This window comes from Hyperolius riggenbachi, chromosome 4 (assembly GCF_040937935.1).
Source record: "Hyperolius riggenbachi isolate aHypRig1 chromosome 4, aHypRig1.pri, whole genome shotgun sequence".
Classification (NCBI taxonomy): Eukaryota; Metazoa; Chordata; class Amphibia; order Anura; family Hyperoliidae; genus Hyperolius; species Hyperolius riggenbachi.
In genome coordinates this window covers 210,466,582-210,492,156 of record NC_090649.1, presented here as the reverse complement: position 1 = coordinate 210,492,156, position 25,575 = coordinate 210,466,582, and the positions used below count along the sequence as shown (strand labels likewise).

Genomic DNA, 25,575 nt, shown 5'->3' with positions numbered 1-25,575 from the left:
GAGGTGTTAGTGTACTTATAAGCGTGTGTAAAGTCATTTAAAATGAGGCCCTAATCACTATTGTAGTGTGCTTGTTTATTTTACACCATTAGCAAGATAGAGGGATGTCAACACCTCTATCTTGCAAGTTAGTTAGGCTTCGTTGCCAATAAAGTTGCAGCAGTCCCCCTTAAAAGATACCCGAGGTGAGAGGGGTATGAAGGCTGCCATATTTATTTTCTTGTAAACAATGCCAGTTGCCTGGCAGCCCTGTTGATCTTTTAGCATAAATAGTGTCTGAGTAAAACCCTGGAATAAGTATATGGCTAATCCAGTAAAACCTGAGTCAGCTGAGTAAGAGCACCTGATCTGCTGCATCAGGGTCTATGACTAAAAGTATTAAAGACACAGGATCCGGAGGATTGCCAGGCAACTGGTATGGTTTGAACGGAATTAAATATAGCAGCCTGCATACCACTCTCACCTCGGGTTTGCTTTAAGGGCAGAGGGTCCTCCATAGTTAAACCCCTTGACTGTCCTGGATGTATTAAGAAGAAATGTCTGCAATTACAGAACTGCTATTCCTCTCCCCTTTCAGCAGGTTTGGTATGACTTGGCTGCAATCTACAATGCCCATGCCACCTACTAGCAGATGAGGTGGTAATAAATTCAGGCCAGGTTTTCAGATCACTTCTGCCACTGATCTCTGACTCAGTGATACCTTCATGAGAGAGACCCAAAGACTCCTTGTACTGAGAAATATTTCATTTATAAAGCACTCCACAATTGCTGTCGGTGTGTTTTGGCTTTGTCCTGACACCACTGTGCTATGGATAGACATGTAATCCAAAACCTCAATCCATTTTTCATTATTTTATTGACATCCAGCCTGAGACACGTTCTCTTCAGATCAAATACACCCACCCACCCCTGCTCACTAGTTATCTCCACTTCAAATTCAATTAAGAGACCTACCTGCAATTAAGAGATCTACCTGCAGCAAAAGATCACAAATCAGATTCTCCTATTGCTTTTAAACAAGATGCACTGCTATTCTTGACGTTATTTTGGTAAAGGCGACTTTATCAAAAATATAATAATTTAGTTAGCAATGATATGTTTATGCCTGAAAGGTCAGCTGTAACGCTGATAAGAAGTTCATGCTACATCACTGGGGATGGACAAGATGTGATGAACTGAAGTAAGCCATGATCACATTTAGAAACCAAAACAAGTAGGACTGCAGAAACAGTATGCACTGCGGTCTCCACAAATGCTTCATTAGTAACCATTTACAGCACCAGCTCTGGCTTATGTCAGCCCTTGCACAAGTGAACGTAATCTCATTGTTACCGTACTGTAATGTAATACTTACTCCTGGTGACCGAAGCCCAGCTCTGGAAGGTAGGGTAGTTTTTTGATTCGGATAATACTGTCGTATAGTGACGGCTGCAGACTTTGAGCCACAGCGTTTGCCAGAATAACTGCAATCATCACTGGTAGGATGTGAGAAATCTGTCCAGTCAGCTCAAACACAATGACGGCTGTGGATACCGTATGAGTGACTGCTCCGGACAGCGCTGCGGCACCTGGGGGAGGAGAAGAGGCATGCTGATAGCCTTCTGTTGCTGAAAACACTGCAGACAGGAAAGAAGCGCTTCAATGTTCCTACCAACAACTGCATAACCGCCAGGTACAATCCGATAAGTACTCCCATCAGAGTGAATGCCATCTGGAAACCAAGCAGCCATGCTCTCCCCTACCAGCCTTCCAAAGGCAGCACCTGCAAAGAACAGAACAGAAGAAGACAATTACTTTGGGAAGAAAAGTACAATCTCAAAACTGATCATTACAAACAATGGGGCCTACTAAACATATTGTAGAATAATTAGGAGGTGTTTTTTTTGGCAACCAATCAGATATCAGCTTTAATCATCCTACATGAAAGAGTAGCAAAGGTCTGTTTGCTAAAAGCAACAGCCTCTTGTTCTCCATTGCTGCTGCTTGCTTTTACAAAGCTTACAAACAAGTGAAATACACTGATACAGGTCAGGGAATTTAACAAGAATGAATTATCTCTTAACATTTCATTTTATGATGGCAAATGTGAAGACATTATGTAAAACACTTCAATTTATCATCATCCCCAGGATGTGATCAGAACAGGCAATAAGGATAACCTTTTTTTTTTTTTTAACCAAGAAAAAATGTATTGTACAAAAAGGCAATAAGGTTGTACATGCATAGGTATTGACAATCTTTCCAACAGAGATGCAGATGGCAAGAAATATTTGCCAGAAATTCTAACACTGCTCCCACTGGACAGATTCTGACTCAGTCCTTGTTTTCAAAGACCCCAATTTAAAAACAATAGCGTTTATGTGCATTTGCCTTGACAGTGGTCACTCCCCAATAATGGCCAATTCCCACTTGCGACAGTCCGGGTGGATGCGTTTCGGTCTCTATGGGAAATGCATCTGCTGGTCCAGAAAAATGCATCAGGTCAGGACTTTGTGTCGCGGAAAACTGATCCATTTTTAGTACAAGTGTAAGCAGATCCATAGGTCTGCATTGGATGAGTTTGCGCAGTTTTGCCGCGCTATGGAAATTGGTACATTTTGCTGCGCTATGGAAATTGGCACATTTTCCTTGCAAGTGGGATCCGGCCCTAATACAAACTGTTCATACACAGAGATATACCTTTACATATGTACATGAAACAGAATTATATTACATACAAATCAGAACGTATATAACAACTACTGTTCAATAAAGTTTTGGTTAATAAATAAGTAAAAACACAACTCATTGTTTTACCTCATATCTGAGGCAGTAAGTATAACTATGATGCCAAAGAAAAAATAAAATAGACACGCACCACTAAGCAGATTTGCCTCACAGCAGTGTAAGTAATAGTTCTTTATTTATAGTGCGGAAATATATAATGAGCCTCTGCTACGTTCTTCCATGTCTGCCTACTGCTGCCAGAGAGGAGAATGCAATGAGAGTTTAATATGCTAGACAATATCCAATTCAAATGAACACGGCTCACAGGACTGGGGTCAGTATGACCAAAAGGCAGCAGAAACACATAGTCCTAGACCTAGAAGCGCGGCTGAGAAATCTAGGCCAAAAGGAGAAGAATAGCATGTAATGAACTGAAAAAAGGGACACTGAACACATCAACACACTCGAGCCAATTAAATACTTGCTACTGTCAGGAAATTACATTTGGTTCAGTGATCATTTGTTTAAACAAGTAAAGCTTATTTGTTGAAGATCAGGAATGTTGCTAGTTTCTGACAAAAAGGAGTCAAAAACACAGGTAACACTATGAAAGCAGCGGTGCCTCAGACTAATGTATCACAATAGCATGTATCACAATGGCTCCAGAAGTGGAAGCAGGTCCTGTCACTATCAATATGCAAAAATGTATTTTCATCATCCAATCGGTATGAAAACTATTTTCCATCTATTCCATCAGCATAAAGCAGGTGCAGAGGAGTCACAGTGGGTGCTGGGCACAGGGCAAGGAACAAGTATGCCATGTGACTTGGAAGTGACCTGCTAGAAAAAAAAACACCATTGTATTATCACATCACATATGGAGAGACAGCACAAGTGCTCTGAACCAAGTAAATTAAGTGTCAGCACTATCAATATGCAAACACACCTCACAAAACCACCAACGAGAGAGAGAGAGAGAGAGAGAGAGAGAGAGAGAGAGAGAGAGAGATTGGGGTGGGGACCATGAGAGAAGCCAGCACGAGGTGTCCCTGCTAACACGGGTTGCTTTTATGCGGAACTGATGTTTCTATTGCATGCAGTTCTCAGCACCTGTGTATGTGGGCTGGGGAGTGCATAAGCTTTGTCGGTGCATTTGCAGGAGTCTTTTGATCATATATATACAATACAGGTGTTGCTTGGTTCAGAGCACACGCGCTTTCTGCCCCTATGTGAGCATATTATGCACACTTTTCCACTGAGCACATCAATCAATACGACAACCTGCAAACCTCCTCCTTATGGTGGCCATACATGGTACAATAAAAACGGTCGATTATACATGGTACAATAAAAACGGTCGATTATCCCGTTTATTCGATATAAATGATCAAATCGAATGAAAGTTGAAAATATTTTTTTTTCGATCAAGAAATTCGAACGATTATCCAGTTTTTTTGAGAAAATTCAGATCGGACATGCTGGAAAAATCTTTATATTCGATCTAATGGAATAATAAAAATAAATTATCTAATGTATGGCCACCCTTAGGTTGAATTGCCCCTGACGTCACACTTGCAGCTGTGGTTGCTTCATGTCATCTTCTGTTGAGGTTTCTCACACCCTCCTCCAGACTACTGCCACAGCTAGGGACCCTTTGAAAGCTCATGGCCTTGCACCAGTCAGTGAATGAGCACGGCTGCACTGCGCAGGCGCACTGACGAACCCATGCATGGCAGAAAAGCTGTGCAGGTACGGCTTTGTGCTACTGCTACTGCACTGCTTTTTCATGGATTAAAGCACAGGCCACACAAACCTTTTTGAGAAGCCCTGGGGTCCCAGGGCTGGAACAGCGAGCTCCAGGGGAAGTATCTAAGCTGGGTATCTGCCTTGGGCACTATTTTTCCCTACAGGTACACTTTAAGCATATCAAAATACCTAAACCACCAGAGTAGGTCTGGCTAACATAAGGAACAACTGCTTAATGCAAACCCAAACACTGCATGGTAAATCCTTTGAATTAGTGAAGTTACTTGCTCATTATTCTGCCCTCTGCAGGTGAAATGAGCAGAATCAGTTCAGTCCCTGTAGGTCTTACGTCAGTGGTGACCCAAAGCCACCCAGAGTCCTTCACTCCTGACTGACCCTTTATTAAACAATTAGCAGAGACAATGTATCACCTTGGTCAAACTTCAAAGAAATTGATGAAGAAGTCACATCAAGCATCCTCCTTCACGTCCGCCTAACTACCTGTGACCTAGATCCTGGCCCAACACAGTTCATGTTGAACTGCCCCGACCTGTTCGTACCGGTATTCCTAAAAATTGTTAACTGTTCCTTAAAATCAGGGATATTTCCTGCTTTACTGAAGGAAGCAATCATCAGGCCTCTCCTCAAAAAACCCTCCCTGGACCCAGATGCAATGACCAGCTACAGACCTGTCTCTAACTTCCCCTTTCTGGGCAAGCTAATTGAAAAAGCTGTTTACCTCCAGCTAGAAGCCAAAATCCTACAAAACAACAGTTATGACCCATTCCAGTCTGGCTTCAGGAAACACCACAGCACTGAAACTGCCCTCATCCAAATATGCAACCACCTGCTCATGGCAAGAGACAGAGGAGAGTGCTCCATCCTCATACTGCTAAACCTTTCTGCAGCCTTTGATACAGTTGACCATGACATCTTGATAAACAGGCTACAGGAATACTGCGGCATTGATGGCATAGTTCTTCAGTGGTTCCAATCCTTCTTGAGTGGCAGAACCCACAAAGTGTCTATGGGGCCATTCCTGTCCACCCCTGTATCACTTAAGTATGGGGTGCCCCAGGGCTCAATCCTCTCTCCCCTGCTTTTCACGATTTACATGTTACCGCTGGGAAAACTAATCCAAAAACATGGCATGGCATACCACTGCTATGCAGACGACACCCAACTATATCTTTCCTTCAAGCCTGGTGTGACAGACCCAACTCTAACTATAAACGCCTGCTTACGTGAACTACAGCAATGGATGAATGACAACTGGCTGAAACTAAATGCAGACAAAACTGAAGTCCTTCTGATAGGAGGGCAGAGCATGATAACAAAACAACTTAACTTGCAGTCTTCACCACTGGGAATAGGAGGCACAGATCTGCGCAGCTCTGATCATGTGCGTAGCCTGGGAGTTCTAATTGATTGGGATTTAAACTTCAGAATTCAAATCTCTGCTGTGGTGAAATCATCCTATTTTCACCTGAAGAACATTGCAAAAATCAAGCACCTCATACCCCCAGAAGATCTGCCAACCTTAGTCCACGCCTTCATCATATCCCGACTGGACTACTGCAATGCTCTCTACACTGGCCTTCCAAAAAAGGTCTTGTACCGACTACAGCTGATACAGAATACTGCTGCCAGACTGCTAACCAACCAACCCCGTCACTGCCACATAACGCCAGTCCTGCACTCCCTTCACTGGCTACCTATAGAATGGAGGGTCCTATTCAAGATCGGCCTACTGACATTTAAATCCCTGAATAATTTAGGCCCTAGATACATGAAAGATATGTTGCAGCTGCGTAGCAATCCCCGCATTCTCAGATCAACAGGTTCTAATAATCTAGTCATACCCAGAGTCCACTTGGAAACTTTTGGTCCCAGAGCCTTCTGTCATGCTGCCCCTACGTTTTGGAACTCCTTACCTCAACAGATCAGGACAGCTCCATCCCTGGACGTGTTTAAATCCAGACTGAAAACCAACCTGTTCAGTTTGGCATTTGCAGAAATATAACTTTTGTTGTGTGAATACTTCATCCTAAATCTGAGGGAGCCTAAGCGCTTTGAGTCCTATGGGAGAAAAGCGCTATAGAAATGTTATTGTATTGTATTGTATATTATTGTATTGGAATACTCAATCTTCATATGACCATTAATGTGGGTGCATGATGGTTTAGGACATGGAAACATCACATGCTGTACAGAACTCAAAGTATAAGTAATGAAGACATATGTAGTGAGATTAATATGGATGCTGGCACTGCTATACCTTGTTATAAAATAGCAGTGTGCTAGCTGTGTGTTATTTTTTGGCTTCAGTAGTTTAAAGACGTACGCACACTGATGTACAAGGTCCCACTAGAGAATCCAGTTATTTTTCCATGTATACATACCTTATTAGCACATCCCAAACATGTAAAAAAAATGGTATCCAGAGACAAAGCTATATACTCCTAAGCCCAAACTGCATACCCTGGGCAGCTAGTATACACATTCCTGTGCCCAAACTACATATCCAGGGAAGCTGGTATAAACACTTCTGTGCCCAAACTACATATACAGCATATCTAGGGCAGCTGGTATAAAAACACTCCTGTGCCCAAACTACATATCCAGGGCAGCTGGCATAAACACTCCTGTGCCCAAACTACATATCCAGGGCAGCTGGTATACACACTCCTGTGCCCAAACTACATATCCAGGGGTGCTGGAATACACACTCCTGTACTCAAACTACATATCCAGGGAAGCTGGTATATACACTTCTGTGCCCAAACTACATATCCAGGGAAGCTGGTATATACACTTCTGTGCCCAAACTACATATCCAGGGAAGCTGGTATAAACACTCCTGTGCCCAAACTACATATCCAGGGATGCTGGTATAAACACTCCTGTGCCCAAACTACATATCCAGGGATGCTGGTATACACCCCCTGTGCCCAAACTACATATCCAGGGTAGCTGGTATACACAACCCTGTGCCCAAACTACATATCCAGGGCTGCAGGTATACACACCCCTGTGCCCAAACTACATATCCAGGGCAGCTGGTATAAACACTCCTGTGCCCAAACTACATATCCAGGGCAGCCGGTATATACACTCCTGTGCCCAAACTACATATCCAGGGGTGCTGGTAAAACACTCCTGTGCCCAAACTATATATCCAGGGGTGCTGGTAAAACACTCCTGTGCCCAAACTACATATCCAGGGCTGCTGGTATAAACACTCCTGTGCCCAAACTACATATCCAGGGCTGCTGGTATACACCCCCTGTGCCCAAACTACATATCCAGGGCTGCAGGTATACACACCCCTGTGCCCAAACTACATATCCAGGGCTGCTGGTATACACACTCCTGTGCCCAAACTACATATCCAGAGCTGCTGGTATACACACTCCTGTGCCCAAACTACATATCCAGGGCTGCTGGCATTCACACTCCTGTGCCCAAACTACATATCCAGGGCTGCTTGTATACAGACACCTGTGCCCAAACTACATATCCAGGGCAGCTAACATACACACTCCTGTGCCCAAACTACATATCCAGGGCTGCTTGTATACAGACACCTGTGCCCTAACTACATATCCAGGGCAGCTGGTATACAGACACCTGTGCTCAAACTACATATCCAGGGCTGCTGGCATACACATTCCTGTGCCCAAACTACATATCCAGGGGTTCTGGTATACAGACACCTGTGCCCAAACTGCACATCTACAGCTGCTGGTATTCACACTCCTGTGAATAGTAAGTGCATATAAGTGCATATAAGTACATATCCAGGGCTGCTGGTATACAAACCTCTGACTTAACTGCCCTTAGAAGCACAGAAACAATGCTGTACCTTTTAAAATAAAAGGCAAGTAAAAGGGCATTACATTCAGAAGCAGGCTATTACTGCTTTCTGTGACGAACACATTCACAGTGCAAAACTGCAACTAATCTTGCTCAGATTTGCAGCTTTAGCAGCAGAGCAGGTACATGTTGAGTAAAACAGAATTTAGTCACAGTTTTATCTAACCCTTCTGAGCATAGGGCCCGTTTCCACTGTAGCGTTACGAAATCGCCGGCGAATCACCGCAGGCAAATCGCATGCGGGTGCGATTCCGCATGCGTTTTTTGCCGCGATTTCGCATGCGATTTCGCATAGGTAAGGCTGTATGCGATTTTAACCATGTCACTGCCTGTGTGAATTAACATGGGTACCTATGCGAAATCGCATGCGAAATCGCGGCAAAAAACGCATGGGGAAAACGCATGCGATTTCCCTATTAAATACATTGTGTGCGATTCGCCTGCATTCCACACGCAGGCGAATTCTGAGGCCCCTACCCTGCAGATTTTTTCTGCACAGAAAAACGTGCGGGGAAACGCACAAGTGGAAACAGTCCCATCCACTTCTACTGACTGTGCGGATCCGCATGCGTTGCCCGCATGCGGATTCGCGATAGTGGAAACGGGCCCGTACATGCCAGCTTAGATCTGTTGCAAACAAAAAAGATACCTCTGAGCTTTTTTACATGGGCACACACCCTTTGAAATCATTAAAACACTGACAAAAAATGCTGTGAAATGTGTGTAAGAGTGGAAAGGAGGATGAAATTGTTTTGGAAACATCCTAATTAATGTACCTTGTTAGAGTTAATATTTTATTAGTACAGAGGGGAAGGTGGTGAAGGAGGGAGGGTGTTGATGGAAGGAGGGTGGAAGGAGAGAGGAAAAAACAAGTTCTGTTCTCTTCCCTTCCTATTAAAGTTTTGCTTTTTGCACACATGCTGGAAGCAAGAATTGCAATTCCTTTCAATTATTAAAAGATGGCAATGAGACACTTAGGGCTATATTTGTACTTATCACCACCGAATCCCCTGTCACTAACAGGGCCCTAAACAGCACCCTGCCCCACCCCATTTTAACATATTGTTGATTGTACCACACAGTACCAGTACAGTGTGTCTAAAGGCAGGAACACTTTTACAGATATGGGCTTCAATTCACTAAGCATTACCACATTCAGTAATAAAGAAAACAGCTGATTTTAGGCCCAGTGCACACCAAAACCGCTAGGAGATCCGCAATACGCTAGCGGTTTTGGGAGCTGATTTCAGAGCGATTCTAGGTATGTTTAGAGAGGTTTTCTAAACATACCTAGCGGTTTTGGGTGCGTTTTTGTGTAGCAGATTACACATATTGTTACAGTAAAAACTGTTACTGAACAGCTTCTGTAACAAAAATGCCTGGCAAACCGCTTTTCCTATACTTTACATTGAGGACGAAACGCTTCCGAAATCCGCAAACGCGCAGCAGGAGGCGCGTTTGCGGCTTGGCAAAAACCTCAAACCGCCGGTGTGCACCATCCCATTGCAATACTTAAGCCAAGCGTTTTTCCAGGCGGATGCGGCCAGCGGATCGCTCCAAAAAACGCTCGGTGTGCACTAGGCCTTACTGATCATCTTGCCAAATACCAATTCCCTAAACCTATTACTGCACTGGAAAGAAAATTACCAACTAGTGAGGTAAATTACCAACTTGTGCAGCAAAAACCTCAAGGAATGTCAAAAAATGTAAATCTACAAAGATTAAAGCATTCGGTAAATTAAGTAAAAGTGTTCGGTACTTATCTCCAGCTCTGACCAGTCAGTAAGGCAGAGTGCACACCAAAACCGCTAGCAGATTGACAAAACGCTAGCGGTTTTGGGTGCGGATGAGTGAGTTTAGTCCCAGGGCACAACGGGCGGATCTTGATGCGATCCGCTGGGTGTTCACCGGCCGCATCCGCATGGCTAATGTATCTCTATGTGCTGGTGCACACCGGCGGTTTGAGGTTTTAAGCAAACCGGAAACGTGCAGCAAGAGGCACGTTTGCGGCTTGCTAAAAACCTCAAACCACGCGGATTTTCAGGCGGATTCGGCCGGCGGATCCGCCCGGTGTGCACTGGGCCTAACTTACAAATCTCCATGCAGTGAAGTTGACAGATGTAGCAGACAGACAGTAGAGATAGCCACACAGCCCTGCTTCTCACTCCATTTGATCCAATGCACTGGCGGAGTGGGATTGAGAATGACTGAGCAGGAAAAAGAGACAGTTAAAAAGACTTTTCTGTATCCCTTTAGATGTGGATATCTACAGTGGGATGTGAAAGTTTGGGCAACCTTGTTAATTGTCAGGATTTTCCTGTATAAATCGTTGGTTGTTACGATAAAAAATGCCGGTTAAATATATCATATAGGAGACACACACAGTGATGTTTGAGAAGTGAAATGAAGTTTATTGGATTTACAGAAAGTGTGTAATAAGCGTTTAAACAAAATTAGACAGGTGCATAAATGTGGGCACCACAAAAAAGAAATGAGATCAATATTTAGCAGATCGTCCTTTTGCAGAAATTACAGCCTCTAAACACTTCCTGTAGGATCCAATGAGAGTCTGGATTCTAGTTGAAGGTATTTTGGACCATTCCTCTTTACAAAACATCTCTAATTAATTTAGGTTTGATGGCTTCCGAGCATGGACAGCTCTTTAACTCACATCACAGATTTTCAATTACATTTAGGTCTGGGGACTGAGATGGCCATTCCAGAATGTTCTACTTGTTCTTCTGCATGAATGCCTTAGTGGATTTTGAGCAGTGTTTAGGGTCGTTGTCTTGTTGAATGATCCAGCCATGGTGCAGCTTCAGCTTTGTCACCGATTCCTGGACAATGTTCTCCAGAATCTGCTGATACTGAGTAGAATCTATGCATCCCTCAACTTTGACAAGATTCCCAGTCCCTGCACTGGCCACACAGCCCCACAGCATGATGGAATCACCACCATATTTTTCTGTAGATAGCAGGTGTTTTTCTTGAAATGATGTGTTCTTTTTCCATAACACCCCTTGTGATGCCCAAATAACTCATCAGTCCACAGCACCTTATTCCAAAATGAAGCTGGCTTGTCCAAATGTGCTTTAGCATACCTCAAGCAACTCTGTGCTGTGGGCTTCTTCTGCATCACTCTGGCATACAGCATCTCCTTGTGTAAAGTGCGCCGAATGGTTGAACTATGCACAGTGACTCCATCTGCAGCAAGATGATGTTGTAGGTCTTTGGTGCTGGTCTGTGGGTTGACTCTGGCTGTTCTCACCATTTGTCGCTTCTGTCGATCTGAGATTTTTCTTAGTTTGCCACTTCGAGCCATAACTTGAACTGAGCCTGTGGTCTTCCATTTCCTCAATATGTTCCTAACTGTGGAAACAGACAGCTGAAATCTCTAAGACAGCTTTCTGTATCCTTCTCTTAAACCCTGATGGTGAACAATCTTTGTCTTTAGGTCATTTGAGAGTTGTTTTGAGACCTCAATGTTGGTACTCTTCAGAATTAAAACAGGAGAGAAACTTACAATTGACCCCCTTAAATACTCTTTCTCATAACTGGATTCACCTGCGTATGTAGGTCAGGGGTCACTGAGCTTACCAAGCCAATTTGAGTTTCAATAATTAGTTCTAAAGGTTTTGGAACCACTAAAATGACAACAGTGCCCAAATGTATGCACCTGCCTAATTTTATTTAAACATGTATTGCACACTTTCTGTAAATCCAATAAACTTAATTTCACTTCTCAAATATCACTGTGTGTGCCTCCTATATGATATATTTAACTGATATTTTTTATTGTAACAACCAACGATTTATACAGGAAAATCATGACGATTAACAAAGTTGCCCAAACTTTTGCATCCCACTGTACATACAGGTACACAGAAGAGCTCTCTCTAGTTAGCATGTATGCCCATCTAAAGGGATGTGTGGATGCACAGGACAGAAAAATAAACAGCTCATGCACACCACTTGTGGGAACAATCACAGCTTCCTGTCTGACCTGCTCCACAGCTTGTAAGACTTACTGAGCAGGGCTTAGTGAATTTAAGCAACATTTTTCAGTATATTACCAAACTTCTACCACATGTGAGGAAATCCTAACGAATTTGGAAACAAAAGGCAGTTTTTTACTGGCCTACATTTTTTTTACTGGACTGCCCTACCAGAAGCCAAAAGCTATGGGTGACTTCCAATCATAAAGACTATTCCACACTTGCCTTTTATTTGCACATGTTATACGGATTCTAGAGAATTATGATTTTTTTTCCCCATTATCAACTTTCTATAGCTACTCTTCCTAGTGTAAATGTTAGCAGCCATTGTACACAATGGGCTTGATTCACAAAGCAGTGCTAACCTACTTAGCACGTCTAAACTCTTTAGACGTGTTAACCAGGGTGCTAAGTAGGTTAGCACCGGATTTCTCAATGAGATTGCACGCAAAGTGTTGCGTGCAAAGTTTTACGCGCGCAAAGTCCTGTGCGCGCGCTAAGTCCCATAGGCTTTAATGGGCACTTTGCGTGCAGCGCCCTGCGCTCTGTGCAGTGTGCGTGTAAAGTTTTACGCGCATAAAGTTTTGCGCGCGAAAAGCTAGTTTAGACGTGCTAAGGGGGTTTTCACAGGCGTGCTAACAGTTAGCACCGCTTTGTGAATCAAGCCCCATGTAGCCATTGTACATTGTAGCTTTCTCTAACAATTAAAACAAACAGGTTGACCACACTCCTGCCCGTTTGGAGTTGGCAACATTGACTGGGCAGTGTGCCCTAAAGATAGTGCCAGGAGAACGCTTGTTTTTATCTACATTGAAGTGCTGTGACAGTTGACAGAACAAAACTCACTTCTTGACTTTGTTGTGCATCTGTAGTGTAAACACCCTCCCTCAGAGGAGATCAAAGGCAGAGATAACCCTTTTAGTGTCTGGAACAAGTTATGTAGAAACTTTTAGTCTGCAGGTACATTGTAGTGCATTAATCCTTTAGCAGCCACATTAGGAAAATTATATGTACACTGCAGGGACACATTTTTTAAGAAATGCTAGGGTAAAACTGATCATTTTTACTTGTGCACCACCGTGACAGATGTTCTGATATAACACAATGGTCATTGTTGAGATGCCAATTTGGGTACGGTGGACATTCGTGTAGGAGTTCTTGGCATATGAGAATTGTAAGCGTTTGTGGGGATTTCTGAGTGCTTTGCCAAGAAGATAATGTCAAGCACAGATGTGACAGAACATTACCTAAAGCATGCCTTAATGACCCTTGGAGGGTTTATGGTGGCGGACACATAAAAAGGGTTATGTAACAGTTACACAATTGTGAACCTAAGATATCTGAAAAACCACAGCTTGCTATTGTATCCTGGTAAAGCATAAAGTGATGGAACACCAGTCACATCAACGCACGTTTATTTGGCCAGTACTGAATGGGCAGGCTAATTTGAAGTGATTCTGGATGTAAACTTTTACTTCATTTGTTTACCCTAATATATAGGGGTGCATTCATCTCAGCCTGGGCCTGCAACTTGCTAAATGCTTGCGGTTATGCAGTACTGTACATTACAAATTCAGCTTAGGCAATTCAGAGCAGGATCATTACCAAGCGACCTAAGCAGGTGCCTGGGGCTTAGTGAGTGTCAAGGGGCCAAGCGGACCTTAACTCAGAACACCCTCTCTCTCTCTAAAAGATACAAAACAGCATAATAACCTATAGACAAAAAACATTTCTTTGTTACAGCTGATACACATCCTAAAATAAATCTGCACTGTTTCTACTTCCTGATTCATGGTAGCAGACATATTGTTAACAGCCTGTGCTTTCAAATCAGCTTATCTGCCATCTCTGCCATGGTTAGACACAAATGAGAGGACATTAGATAGATTAAACTTTTTAATTCATACAGGGGCATTTCTCTATGTTTTCCTTCTGTCCTCTGCAAGAGTTCAGGTCCTCTTTAACCCTCTCCACCTCAGATTCCCAAGGGGGATCCAAATCTACAAGCTTGCCTAGGGCCACATTCAATCTTATCTTAATCCATCTCTGTAAGGCATAAACTACCCAATATTTTTAATAAATTAGATGCTTTATACAATATAAACATCAAATCTAATCAATACGTTTAAAAACTGTGGCATTTGTGATCAATAGAACAATGAAAATATTGTGTGAATATTGGTTAGACATGCCCATTCTTTGCTGCCTAATGCTGGTAGGATGGTGGGGAGCCATGTCTGCGACAGATACGTGAGCAACATTTGTATAGCTCTGTGTTGCATCAGGCAGTGTAAAGCTAGCAGCTGCAGCATCATGACTGACACAGCTTTGTAGTGCATCCAGCAGTACAAAGCTAGAGGCTGCAGGGATGTCATTTCTAATATCTTCTGGTGCAAGGTAGCTGGCAGACCAGGTAACGGATAGTATATGCCTAGCCTAAATGCATGGTGATCTATTTATTTATCATGTCTTGTATACATTTTTATAGTTTTATCCAGTGAATATAAGACAGGAAACGGGAAGCAGCACAGGATGTGATCCTTACTGTATGATCCTTACACACACACACAGTCTGTTCTGACTGACCAGGGATATGAAAAGTGATATGTCACCAAGTGTAGTCCCAGCATATGGGAAGCTTAAAGGCACAAGCAAGGTGGAGAGATATGTGATGTCTTTTTAATTGACAGGTTGCGCACCGCTGGCCACCAGGGATCCTGCAGATTTGTATGGTGTGTGCTGTTGGTGGTTTCCAGGGAGGCTCTTGCTGCAGCCATTAGTATCCAGCTGCTGCTTAGTAAGGAGCACTTACCATCCAACTCGCTTGTGATAGTTTATACAGGGGAGCCCTTTATGTGATTATTACCTTTTGGGGGCACAATAGCCACCATGGATAAAGGGGTTCCTTTACCTGATTATTATAATTATTATATTTTGAGGGTACACTGGGTACACGAGGTACCAGGGATATAAGGGGGGACCTTTTACCTAATCATTATTATATTTGGGTGGCATACTGGCTACCAGGCATATGAGTGGGGAACTGCTTAAAGTATCACCATCATAAAAATTGTAACATTTAAAATGGAGGCTGCAATATTTATTTCTTTTTAAAGAAGAACTCCAGTGAAAATAATGTAATAAAAAAAAAGAGCTTCATTTTTACAATAATTATGTATAAATGATTTAGTCAGTGTTTGCCCATTGTAAAATCTCTTAAATCCCGGATTTATATTCTGACATTTATCACACGGTGACATTTTTACTGCTGGCAAGTGATGTAGTTGCTGCTTGCTGTTTTGGCAGTTGGAAACAGCTGTAAACAGCTATTTCCCACAATGCAACAGGGTTCACAGACAGAAAACTGAGTACTTACTCAGAATTTCCTTGTGGGAGGGGTTTCACCACAATATCAGCCATACAGCGCCGCCTGATGGTCTGTTTGTGAAAAGGAATAGATTTCTCTAAAAGGGGGGTATCAGCTACTGATTGGGATAAAGTTCAATTCTTGGTCGGAGTTTCTCTTTAAGCCATACCAGTTGCCTGGCTATCCTGTTGATCCTCTGCCTCTAATACTTTTAGGGTAGTAACACACTAGGCAGAATCGCTTATGCGTTTTCCACAGCCCATAGTGGAAACGCATATGCGATTCTGCCTAGTGTGTTCCTACCCTCAGTCATACACCCAAAACAGACATATGCAGATCAGGTGTTACTGACATTATTATCAGATCTGACAATATTAGCTGCATACTTGTTGTTGGTGATATTCAGACACTACTGCCGCCAAATAGATCAGCAGGGCTGCCAGACAACTGGTATTGTTTAACAGGAAATACATATGGCAGTCTCCATATTTGTGTCACTTTGTTGTCCTTTAAGCTGTAGAATAAAAAATTAAAAAAAAAAAAGCAGAGGTAATATCCCTTTATCTCAAGCTGTTTCTCTCACTGTTTGATATTAGAATGTAATGTGAATTATTGTAAAAGGCATGGTAAATTGTTGATTTGAGTCAGATTTAAATGGGTTCAGGTGGTAGGGATATGAAGAAAATACTCAATATATGTATTTGAGGCTCCCTAATTAAGTTTGAGAACACAGCCTAGTTGTGTTTTGGGAGGGATACACTGCGTAATTATATTCATTACCAAAATATTTTAGATAGACACACTGCTTCATTATATTAGTGGGTGCACTGCCTGGTTAAGTTTGGGGTCACACTACCGAATTATGTCTGGGAACACTTTGTCCAATTATGTTGTTCAAGGGAAAGTATGCTGCTTATGTTTTTAAGGGAACACTCTGCCTATTTATGTTGTTTTGAAAGATATGCTGCCTATTTATGTAGTTTTGTGGATAAATGATGCCTGTTTATGTTGTTAGGCGGATAAATGCAGCCTTTTTATGTTGTTAGGCGGATAAATGCTGCCTTTTTATGTTGTTAGGCGGATAAATGCTGCCTTTTTATGTTGTTAGGCGGATAAATGCTGCCTTTTTATGTTGAACGGAGAATACATGCTGTCTAATTAGGCTACAATGCTCTGACCCTGATGTTTTCTTCAAAGGGCAAAGGTAAGCACAGCAGTCAAGTAGTAGTCAAATAATCAAAATGTCAGAGTATGAGAAGCTAGTAGATAGAAGATAGTAGGCTATTGGGCACACAGAAATCAGTAGTGTTCAATTTATGTGATCAGAGACATACTTTATTCTTAAAGTGGATCCGAGATGAACTTTTATTCATTGCATAATTGTGTTCCTTACATATAGTTTATAAGGCATTCCTCAAGACAAATACTTTTTTTTGTTTTAATTCCCTATAAACTAAACAAGCCTCGCCCACAGCTTCTCCAAAACGCCAAGGCAATCAGACCCATGTAGCAAAGGCTTATGGGATCTCAGTCTGGGCAGGAAGAGGAGGAGGTTACTAGCCAGAGATTTCAGAGGCAGAGGGGGAAGGGGAGTGAATTTTTCACAGGCTGAGGGTTGGAGATGCAGTTGCAGATTACCTGTGTAGTGATGACAAACAGAACATGGCCGCTCTCATTGTATCACAGAAATACATCATCATAAACTGTTGAAGCTGTTTGCAGCTAGATTTGCTGTGTAAACTATCTCAACTTTAGATAAGATATATAGACAAGTTACTTGTTATAGTTAGTTTTTCATCTCGGAACCTAAAGTAAATGAAAAAAAGGCAGTTTAACTTACCTGGGGCTTCCAGCAGCCCCGTGCAGCTGTCCGTGGAGCCCCGGCTGTGTGCACCCACTATTGTGCTCCCATCGCCGGGAGCGTCAAGCGCATGCACAGTAGAGATTTTTATGTACTGCGCATGCTACAATCAGGAGTGCATCCAGAAGAAAGAGAACATTAAGCATCTTTGTCTGCTTTTAGTGGTGATCATGGTTTTTCTCATAGTTTTTCACCCCACAGGGGTACACAGGAAATTGATGGTAATCAACCCTGGAAGCAACCTCAAACAACAGTAAAAATAGGAATGAAAATGTGGCATTCACACAGATGACGGTAAACGACAGAGGAAGAGAGCATCAGCAGGTACAGTTGTGACTATGGGTCCTGCACCACTGAAACTCTGATAGGTTTGATGTTTTAGAGCAGAGATACATTATTTCTCCATTGCTCGCAATATATAAATGTATTCATGTACAGTATACAGTGGTGTGAAAAACTATTTGCCCCCTTCCTGATTTCTTATTCTTTTGCATGTTTGTCACACTTAAATGTTTCTGCTCATGAAAAACTATTAACTATTAGTCAAAGATAACCTAATTGAACACAAAATGCAGTTTTAAATGATGGTCTTTATTATTTAGTGAGAAAAAAACCTCCAAATCTACATGGCCTTGTGTGAAAAAGTGATTGCCGCCCCCCCCCCCCCCCCCCCCGATTGTTAAAAAATAACTTAGAGGTGGTTTATTACACCTGAGTTCAATTTCTGTAGTCACCCCCAGGCCTGATTACTGCCACACCTGTTTCAATCAAGAAATCACTTAAATAGGAGCTATCTGACACAGAGAAGTAGACCAAAAGCACCTCAAAAGCTAGACTTAATGCCAAGATCCAAAGAAATTCAGGAACAAATGAGAACAAAAGTACTGTAATTGAAATCTATCAGTCTGGTAAAGCTTATAAAGCCATTTCTAAAGCTTTGGGACTACAGCAAACCACAGTGAGAGCCATTATCCACAAATGGCAAACACATGGAACAGTGATGAACCTTCCCAGGAGTGGCGGGTCGACCAAAATTACCCCAAGAGCGCAGAGAAAACTCATCCGAGAGGCCACAAAAGACCCCAGGACAACATCCAAAGAACTGCAGGCCTCACTTGCCTCAATTAAGGTCAGTGTTCACGACTCCACCATAAGAAAGAGACTGGGCAAAAACGTCCTGCATGAAAGATATCCAAGGCACAAACCACTTTTAAGCAAAAAGAACATTAAGGCTCGTCTCAATTTTGCTAAAAAAAATCTCAATGATTGCCAAGACTTTTGGGAAAATACCTTGTGGACCGCCGAGACAAAAGTTGAACTTTTTGGAAGGTGCGTGTCCCGTTACATCTGGCATAGAAGTAACACAGCATTTCAGCAGAAGAACATCATACCAACAGTAAAATATGGTGGTGGTAGTGTGATGGTCTGGGGTTGTTTTGTTGCTTCAAGACCTGGAAGGCATGCTGTGATAGATGGAACCATGAATTCTACTGTCTGCCAAAAAATCCTGAAGGAGAATGTCCGGCCATCTGTTTGTCAACTCAAGCTGAAGTGATCTTGGGTGCTGCAGCAGGACAATGACCCAAAACACACCAGCAAATTCACCTCTGAATGGCTGAAGAAAAACAAAATGAAGACTTTGGAGAGGCCTAGTCAAAGTCCTGACCTGAATCCTATTGAGATGTTGTGGCATTACCTTAAAAAGGCGGTTCATGCTAGAAAACCCTCAAATAAAGCTGAATTACAACAATTCTGCAAAGATGAGTGGGCCAAAATTCCTCCAGAGCACTGTAAAAGACTTGTTGCAAGTTATCGCAAATGTTTGATTGCAGTTATTGCTGCTAAGGGTGGCCCAACCAGTTATTAGGTTCAGGGGGCAATTTCTTTTTCACAAAGGGCCATGTAGGTTTTGAGGTTTTTTTCTCACTAAATAATAAAAAACATCATTTAAAACTGCATTTTGTGTTCAGTTATGTTATCTTTGACTAATAGTTAACGGTTTTTGATGAGCAGAAACATTTAAGTGTGACAAACATGCAAAAGAATAAGAAATCAGGAAGGGGGCAAATCGTTTTTCACACCACTGTATGTAGTCTCTTCATTCGTGCATTTCTCCTTGTATCTGATTTATGACGGTACAAACAAGGAAAATGAAATAAGCGTCAGATAACTCACCAATCACAAAAACTGGCATAAATGCTCCGCAGGGCACTGGGATTGTGGTAGCCAGGGCAGACATCCAAAACTAAAGAAAATTACAAATAAAGTCAAGATGCACATTACATAGTTCAAAGATAATCAATAGCTCTAGCAATTTTGATCCAGATCAAGTGCATAATTACACAGCAAAACTTTACCGAAGGACTGATGCACAACTAGAGCGCTTCTGAGCGCATTTCAAAACGCTAGCGATTTGAAAAGTGATTGGCTAATGTATTTGAATGGGATGGATCACACCAGAGCGATGTGATTTTTTCCCAAATGCAAACGCAGGTCCTGCAGAATCTCTGAGGCGATTCAGCCTCAATGTTAAGTATAGAAAAGTGGAAAATCGCTCTAAAGGTGGCCACTAACAGTCCAATTTCTAGCGAAAAATCGTTCGAGCGATCAGAAATTCTGATCGGAAGTGAAATATTGTAATACATCGTTCACTACACCATCAACGAACCAATCTTTGCTTCCTATCTATCACAACCAACAAGAAAATGCAAATTTTGGTTCGACGAAAATTCATTCGGACGACATTTTTTTCACTCGTTCATAATCGATTGTGTCCATCAATGGAGGTTATTTACAACCAATCCGATCAGAATTTCTGATCGATCGAACAATTTTTCGCTAGAAATTGGACAGTTAGTGGCCACCTTAAAAAGCACTAGAACAGAGCGATTTTCCAAGCGTTTTTCTTACAAAAGCTGTTCAGTAACAGCTCTACTGTACAAAAAAATGGTTACATTAAAACGCTCCAAAAATCGCTAGGCATAACTAGAAAATCAATAGGCACATGCCTAGAATTGCTTAGAAAATCACTTTTAAAAATGCTGAGCATTTGCGATTACGCTGGCGCTTTTAGGTGTGCACGAGCCCTTACAGCGGAAACCTTCCTCCATGACACTCCTATTCAATTAATTGCTATCATTTTGGATACTATTGTTTGTAAGAAAATGATTCAGCTGGCACTAGATTATTATTAATGATTTTGCGATTACTAATTTGTGCAATAGGATGTTCACCTACTACCATAAAGCCTCCTCTCCTATATGGTAATATATGGGAGTTTTGGAAATAAAAGATAATGGGCTAGAGGCAACAACTAACTCTAAGATTGCCATGCACAGTCCATACTATCGCTGGGGGAGGGCTTCCCAGTAGCCTGTTAGCACCAGGTGCGTTATCGTGGTAATATGCATGTTGTTATGGTAACACGTGTTGTGCATTCCATTACCATAGCATGATGCATGTTATCCTGGTTTCCTTCATATATTTCCTCACTTATTCCCTGATACCCCCTCTTCCACAACCCTCACTCTGCACATGGAACCCTCCTATCCTCTAAGGTGGTCAGCCAGTCTCTCTTGGAAACAAGACTTCTCACCAGCTTCACTCCTCTATGCTTGGATGACAGAGGCTAAGCAGTAGCCAGGCATAGCCAAGCATACATCTCACCATTTCACTTTTTGGTCCTTATTAAATGGCTTGGCTCCTCTTCCTAACTATCACTGTTTGCAGGTGGCTATTGCTTCAAAGTTGTACAAACCTAAGTTGATCTTGTGAGCAGGTCACACCACACCAAACAGTTTTCTACAGCACTCTCCTTTATTGTCTATAATGAATTGTGCAGCCACCAATACCTGGCTGACTTTCTAACTCAAACTTGTCCTGGTTTCCTACAGATTCTAGGTATATGCTGTGCCCAAATTCATTTCTTATGTATGAAAACAATATATACGAAATAAACCATTTCTTCATCACACCATCCACCTCCCTGTCTGACCCTACATGCTGCTGAAAGAGCGCATGCTGATGTCATCCCTAGGAAGATAAATCTTTCTAACCTTCCTATGCAGTCATTAGTGGTTTTGCTTTAGTGCAGCCCATGAAATTCTTCATTTTCTTAAATCTTTTACTATCAAAGGCACAGTAAACAACATAAATGGCACTTCCTATAGCATTAAATTATGCATTCTCCAACTGGGATTAAAACGATTCTTAAACTAAATTCTACTTAGTGTTTGTGCTTTATAAATAAAATATAACAAAGAATGCACAGTTTATTTATTACAGAACATTAATACCATGTTTCTAATCAGTATAATCCTTTTTGGTGAATTTCTCTCCTAGCTACCGTATGTAAAAAGTTGCAAGTAGGAATGATCAATAAGTATATGCAGTTTGAAAACAGACCAATCAATTTAAACAGGGTTTGATTGGTCCAATTTCAAGCTGCATATACTGTATTTGCATGAAAACTTACATACATTTGCATCTAGGGTTGCCGCGATTTACCGGTATTACGGTATACCACGGTTTTACTAAGCACGGTAATCACTTTTGGGAAATACCGGTTTTTGCTGTATTTCCGCATCTCGCCACTGCTCCGGCATTGTCCTGCTCTGTGTCTCCCTTTGTAACGAAGGCAAGCTCCCAAAGCTAGTTTCTGATTGCGGGAGGCTTGCCGACATGAGTGCAGGAGCTGGGTGGTGATGCGCGTCCTGTGATGACGCGGACACGGCTGGAGCGCACACGGAGATCTATTTCCCCGGCAATGTATCTGCTTGTGGTTTCTTTTTATTGTGGACTGTACCACAAAGGCAGAGGGGGAGTCACCAGGTCATTCCTGCTAAATAAATACGGCAAATGAGAAAAGGCTACAGCCCGTTCTCCCTCCTGCTAGATGCACGCAGCCCCCTGCCCCCCCCCCCCCTGCAAAGCTGACAAACACTGATACAGATCAGTGTTCAAAGGAATGTCCAGCTCTCCTCCCCCATGAAAATGAGTATGCCGCCCGCCCGGGAGAAGGAGTGAGAGACGCACTGCACTTGAGGAGCTGAAGCTTATGACACCAGATAAGCAGTGTTGCTGTGTGAGAGGTGCTGTGTTTGTATGAATGCAGCTAGTGTGTATATGTATGGCATGTGTGTGTGATGTCTGCCTGATGGATGGATGGATGGATGGATGGATGGATGTCTGCCTGCCGGATGGATGTCTGCCTGCCGGATTGGTGCGAGTGTGTTGTGTGTGATGTCTGCCTGATGTACGTGTGTTTGTGTGATGTCACGTGTCCTCATGCCCACCGCTCCCCCCTGTTCTACTCTGCCCCCCTACTTTTTAAAGAAATCGTGGCTTAGCACAGGACTTCACCTAATTCATGTCCGCTTCACCCATTTGCATTTTATTTTTCAGCTCTGGTATCCTTTAAAGGAAACCAGAGACGCAGCATAGTGAAAGTTTTATATATACCTGCGGCTTCCTCCAGCCCCATCATGCGCACAGATCCCTCCCACGCTGCCATACTCAGCCTTTTCTATCGCTGTTACTGAGTCCCGTAACTTTGGCCAGTCACGGCCAGTTTTATGCATGCGCAGTGCGCTCCCTCCGTCTCTGGCAGAAAATAGTACTACGCCTGCGTAGTATTATTCTCCGCTGTAGAGAACGCACTGCGCATGCTCAGACTGGCCGCGACTGGCTCAAGTTACCGTACTCAATACCAGCAATAGAAAAGGCTGAGGATGGCGGCGTGGGAGGGATCTGTGCGCATGATGGGGCTGGAGGAAGCCGCAGGTATATATAAAACTTTCACTATGCTTCATCTCTGGTACACTTTAAGTTGTATAGTAAAGTGTACCACCAGCATTTTTGAAGTGGACCTGAACTCAAAACGTCCTCCTCTCTGCTCAAAGATATGCAACAGCAATTTCTTTCTTTGTTACAGCTGATACAAATCCTAAAATAAATCTGCACAGTTTCTACTTCCTGTTTCATGGAAGCAGACATATTAACCTACTGTGCTTTCAAATGGCCTTATTATCTGCCCTCTCTGCCATAGGCAGTCATGTGACACGGGGAAAATTAGATTTACTTTTGGTATTTTTTTTTTTGACATTTAGAAGAGTAAATATTTCAAGCATGACAGGAGGACCCTAACCATTAATGGTTTAATAAAGAAGAGTTTGTTCAACGTTGACCTTTTCTCATTTTTATAAGGGTAATTGTAATGAGAATAATTGCGCAATACCGTATACCGTAATACCGTCATACCGTGGTATTTTTTTTGACGGCTATCATACCGTGAATTTTCATACCGTTGCAACCCTATTTGCATCAACTCAGAAATATTTGCATCCCATTGATCATCCCTACATGTGAGTTCAGTGAACAGGTCTCATTTCTTTGACATAACTTTGCGATGAGATACTGCAGAGTGAATAAGGTACAGGGGTTGTCTATTCGCTGTGTGCTGTGACCAGTCTAGTGACTGCTTGAAATAAATCCCTCATGAAGAGGAAGCCGTGAAATAGTGAAGATGTATGAACACAATGGAAAATCTAATGCGAGTGATCTTCCATTGAATACATACTGGTATTGATAAATTAGGTACTTACAGCCTTCATAGTACATGAAACTATCAGCTAATAAATAACCTCCTGTTTGCACTGACATTCAGTCACACTTAAAGGTAAATACCTGACAAGACCAAAAAGAGGGGAATGGTGGATATAGATTTACTATAAGTTAAGGATCCAAAGAGTCTATAGAGTTATAAAGAGATGCAAAACAGTATTCGTTGCCAGCACCTAGCAAAAATACTTGCATCATATTCATCTTACCTTCATTAGGATGAAGACCACCAGACTAACAAACACATTTGTTCTGGGGTTTTTCCAAGCACTTGAAGCTCCTGTGAACATAAAGTCCTCTGAGATACCTTGCTGAGCCCACGTACAGTTATCAAACAGACTCACCAAGGTTTCCTTCTGGGTCAGCTGTAGAGCAATAAACAGGTAATCATACTGTTCATATAACAGTCAATCAATGTAAATTAATCATCAGAATTTGCTCCCCAATTAGAAAAGTGCCTCTTACCTGACCAGCCATAAACTGTCCAAATCCTGGAGGGAAAGTAAGAGTGGAAATGAGCAGTGTGACCACAGCAGGAAACAACAGGCGCCTGAGAGATAAAATGTAGTCAGTCAGTGACCAGGACAGTGACCAGGACATACAAGTGACAGAAAGTTTATACCCTAGCACAGGCTTGTAATTTTTTTATGCATATTATGTGGAACACATCATTTTCAGTGCAAAATGTTTTATGCATTGCACATTAACCATTTTTGCAAAATGAATTTCTATTACCTAGCTGGCTTGCTTTTCAATGCTGACTTTGTGTGCTAATGTCAGATACTGCTTGGTTGGACTCAACTGCAGCCTTAACGAAAGGACGACACGGCACTCAGGAGCTGTGTGCAGCAACAAGCTGTATTGAAGCAGACAGTACACTACATGTTTCGGGCGGAGCCCTTCATCAGGTCCTGAGTGCCGAGTGTTCCTTTCGTTGTTGCCTGTTTGTTTGCAGGCGTGGTGGACCTGCATGACACTGAGCACCGGCTGGCCGACTTATTGTTGGTTATACCCGAGGTGAGGTGATTTTCCTGTTCCTGCCAACTGCAGCCTTATGAGCTGTCTAAACTCCTCCCCTTATTCTATCATCATCAACAGGAAGTCAGTAAAGGGATGGGCACGAGCCATTGTGAACAAAGGATTGATGCTGCCAATAGAGGAAGGAGGTGGGAGGGGCCAGGTGATGACTCTGTACAGAAAAAGGAAAACTACCATTTGCCGAGAGCTCTATACTTTGTGCACAGATCTATGGGTCAAATAACTAATTTTTCCATAGTGGAAAGGCTGCACGAAACATGAAAGCAGTGAGAGTAATGGCACAGTCCTCTAATCAACTCTGCAAACAATATAAAATCCAGATTAATTAACTGGGTCTTCAAAAAGTAAAATCAAAAGTAGAGTAATAT

The 25,575-nt window shown here is 42.4% G+C and overlaps 1 protein-coding gene across 4 annotated transcripts in view; it reads right to left on the bottom strand.

Annotated features, from left to right (window-relative positions):
• CLCN2 (chloride voltage-gated channel 2) overlaps positions 1-25,575 on the bottom strand; it is a 270,689-nt gene that overhangs the window by 58,001 nt on the left and 187,113 nt on the right. For all 4 annotated transcript variants that reach the window (XM_068279352.1, XM_068279353.1, XM_068279354.1 and 1 more), the window contains exons 11-15: positions 24,635-24,719; positions 24,379-24,534; positions 19,727-19,796; positions 1,652-1,762; positions 1,355-1,568 (exon numbers count right to left, since the gene is read on the bottom strand). In XM_068279352.1, coding sequence (XP_068135453.1) covers positions 1,355-1,568; positions 1,652-1,762; positions 19,727-19,796; positions 24,379-24,534; positions 24,635-24,719 — 636 coding nt within the window. The remainder of the gene's footprint in view (positions 1-1,354; positions 1,569-1,651; positions 1,763-19,726; positions 19,797-24,378; positions 24,535-24,634; positions 24,720-25,575) is intronic.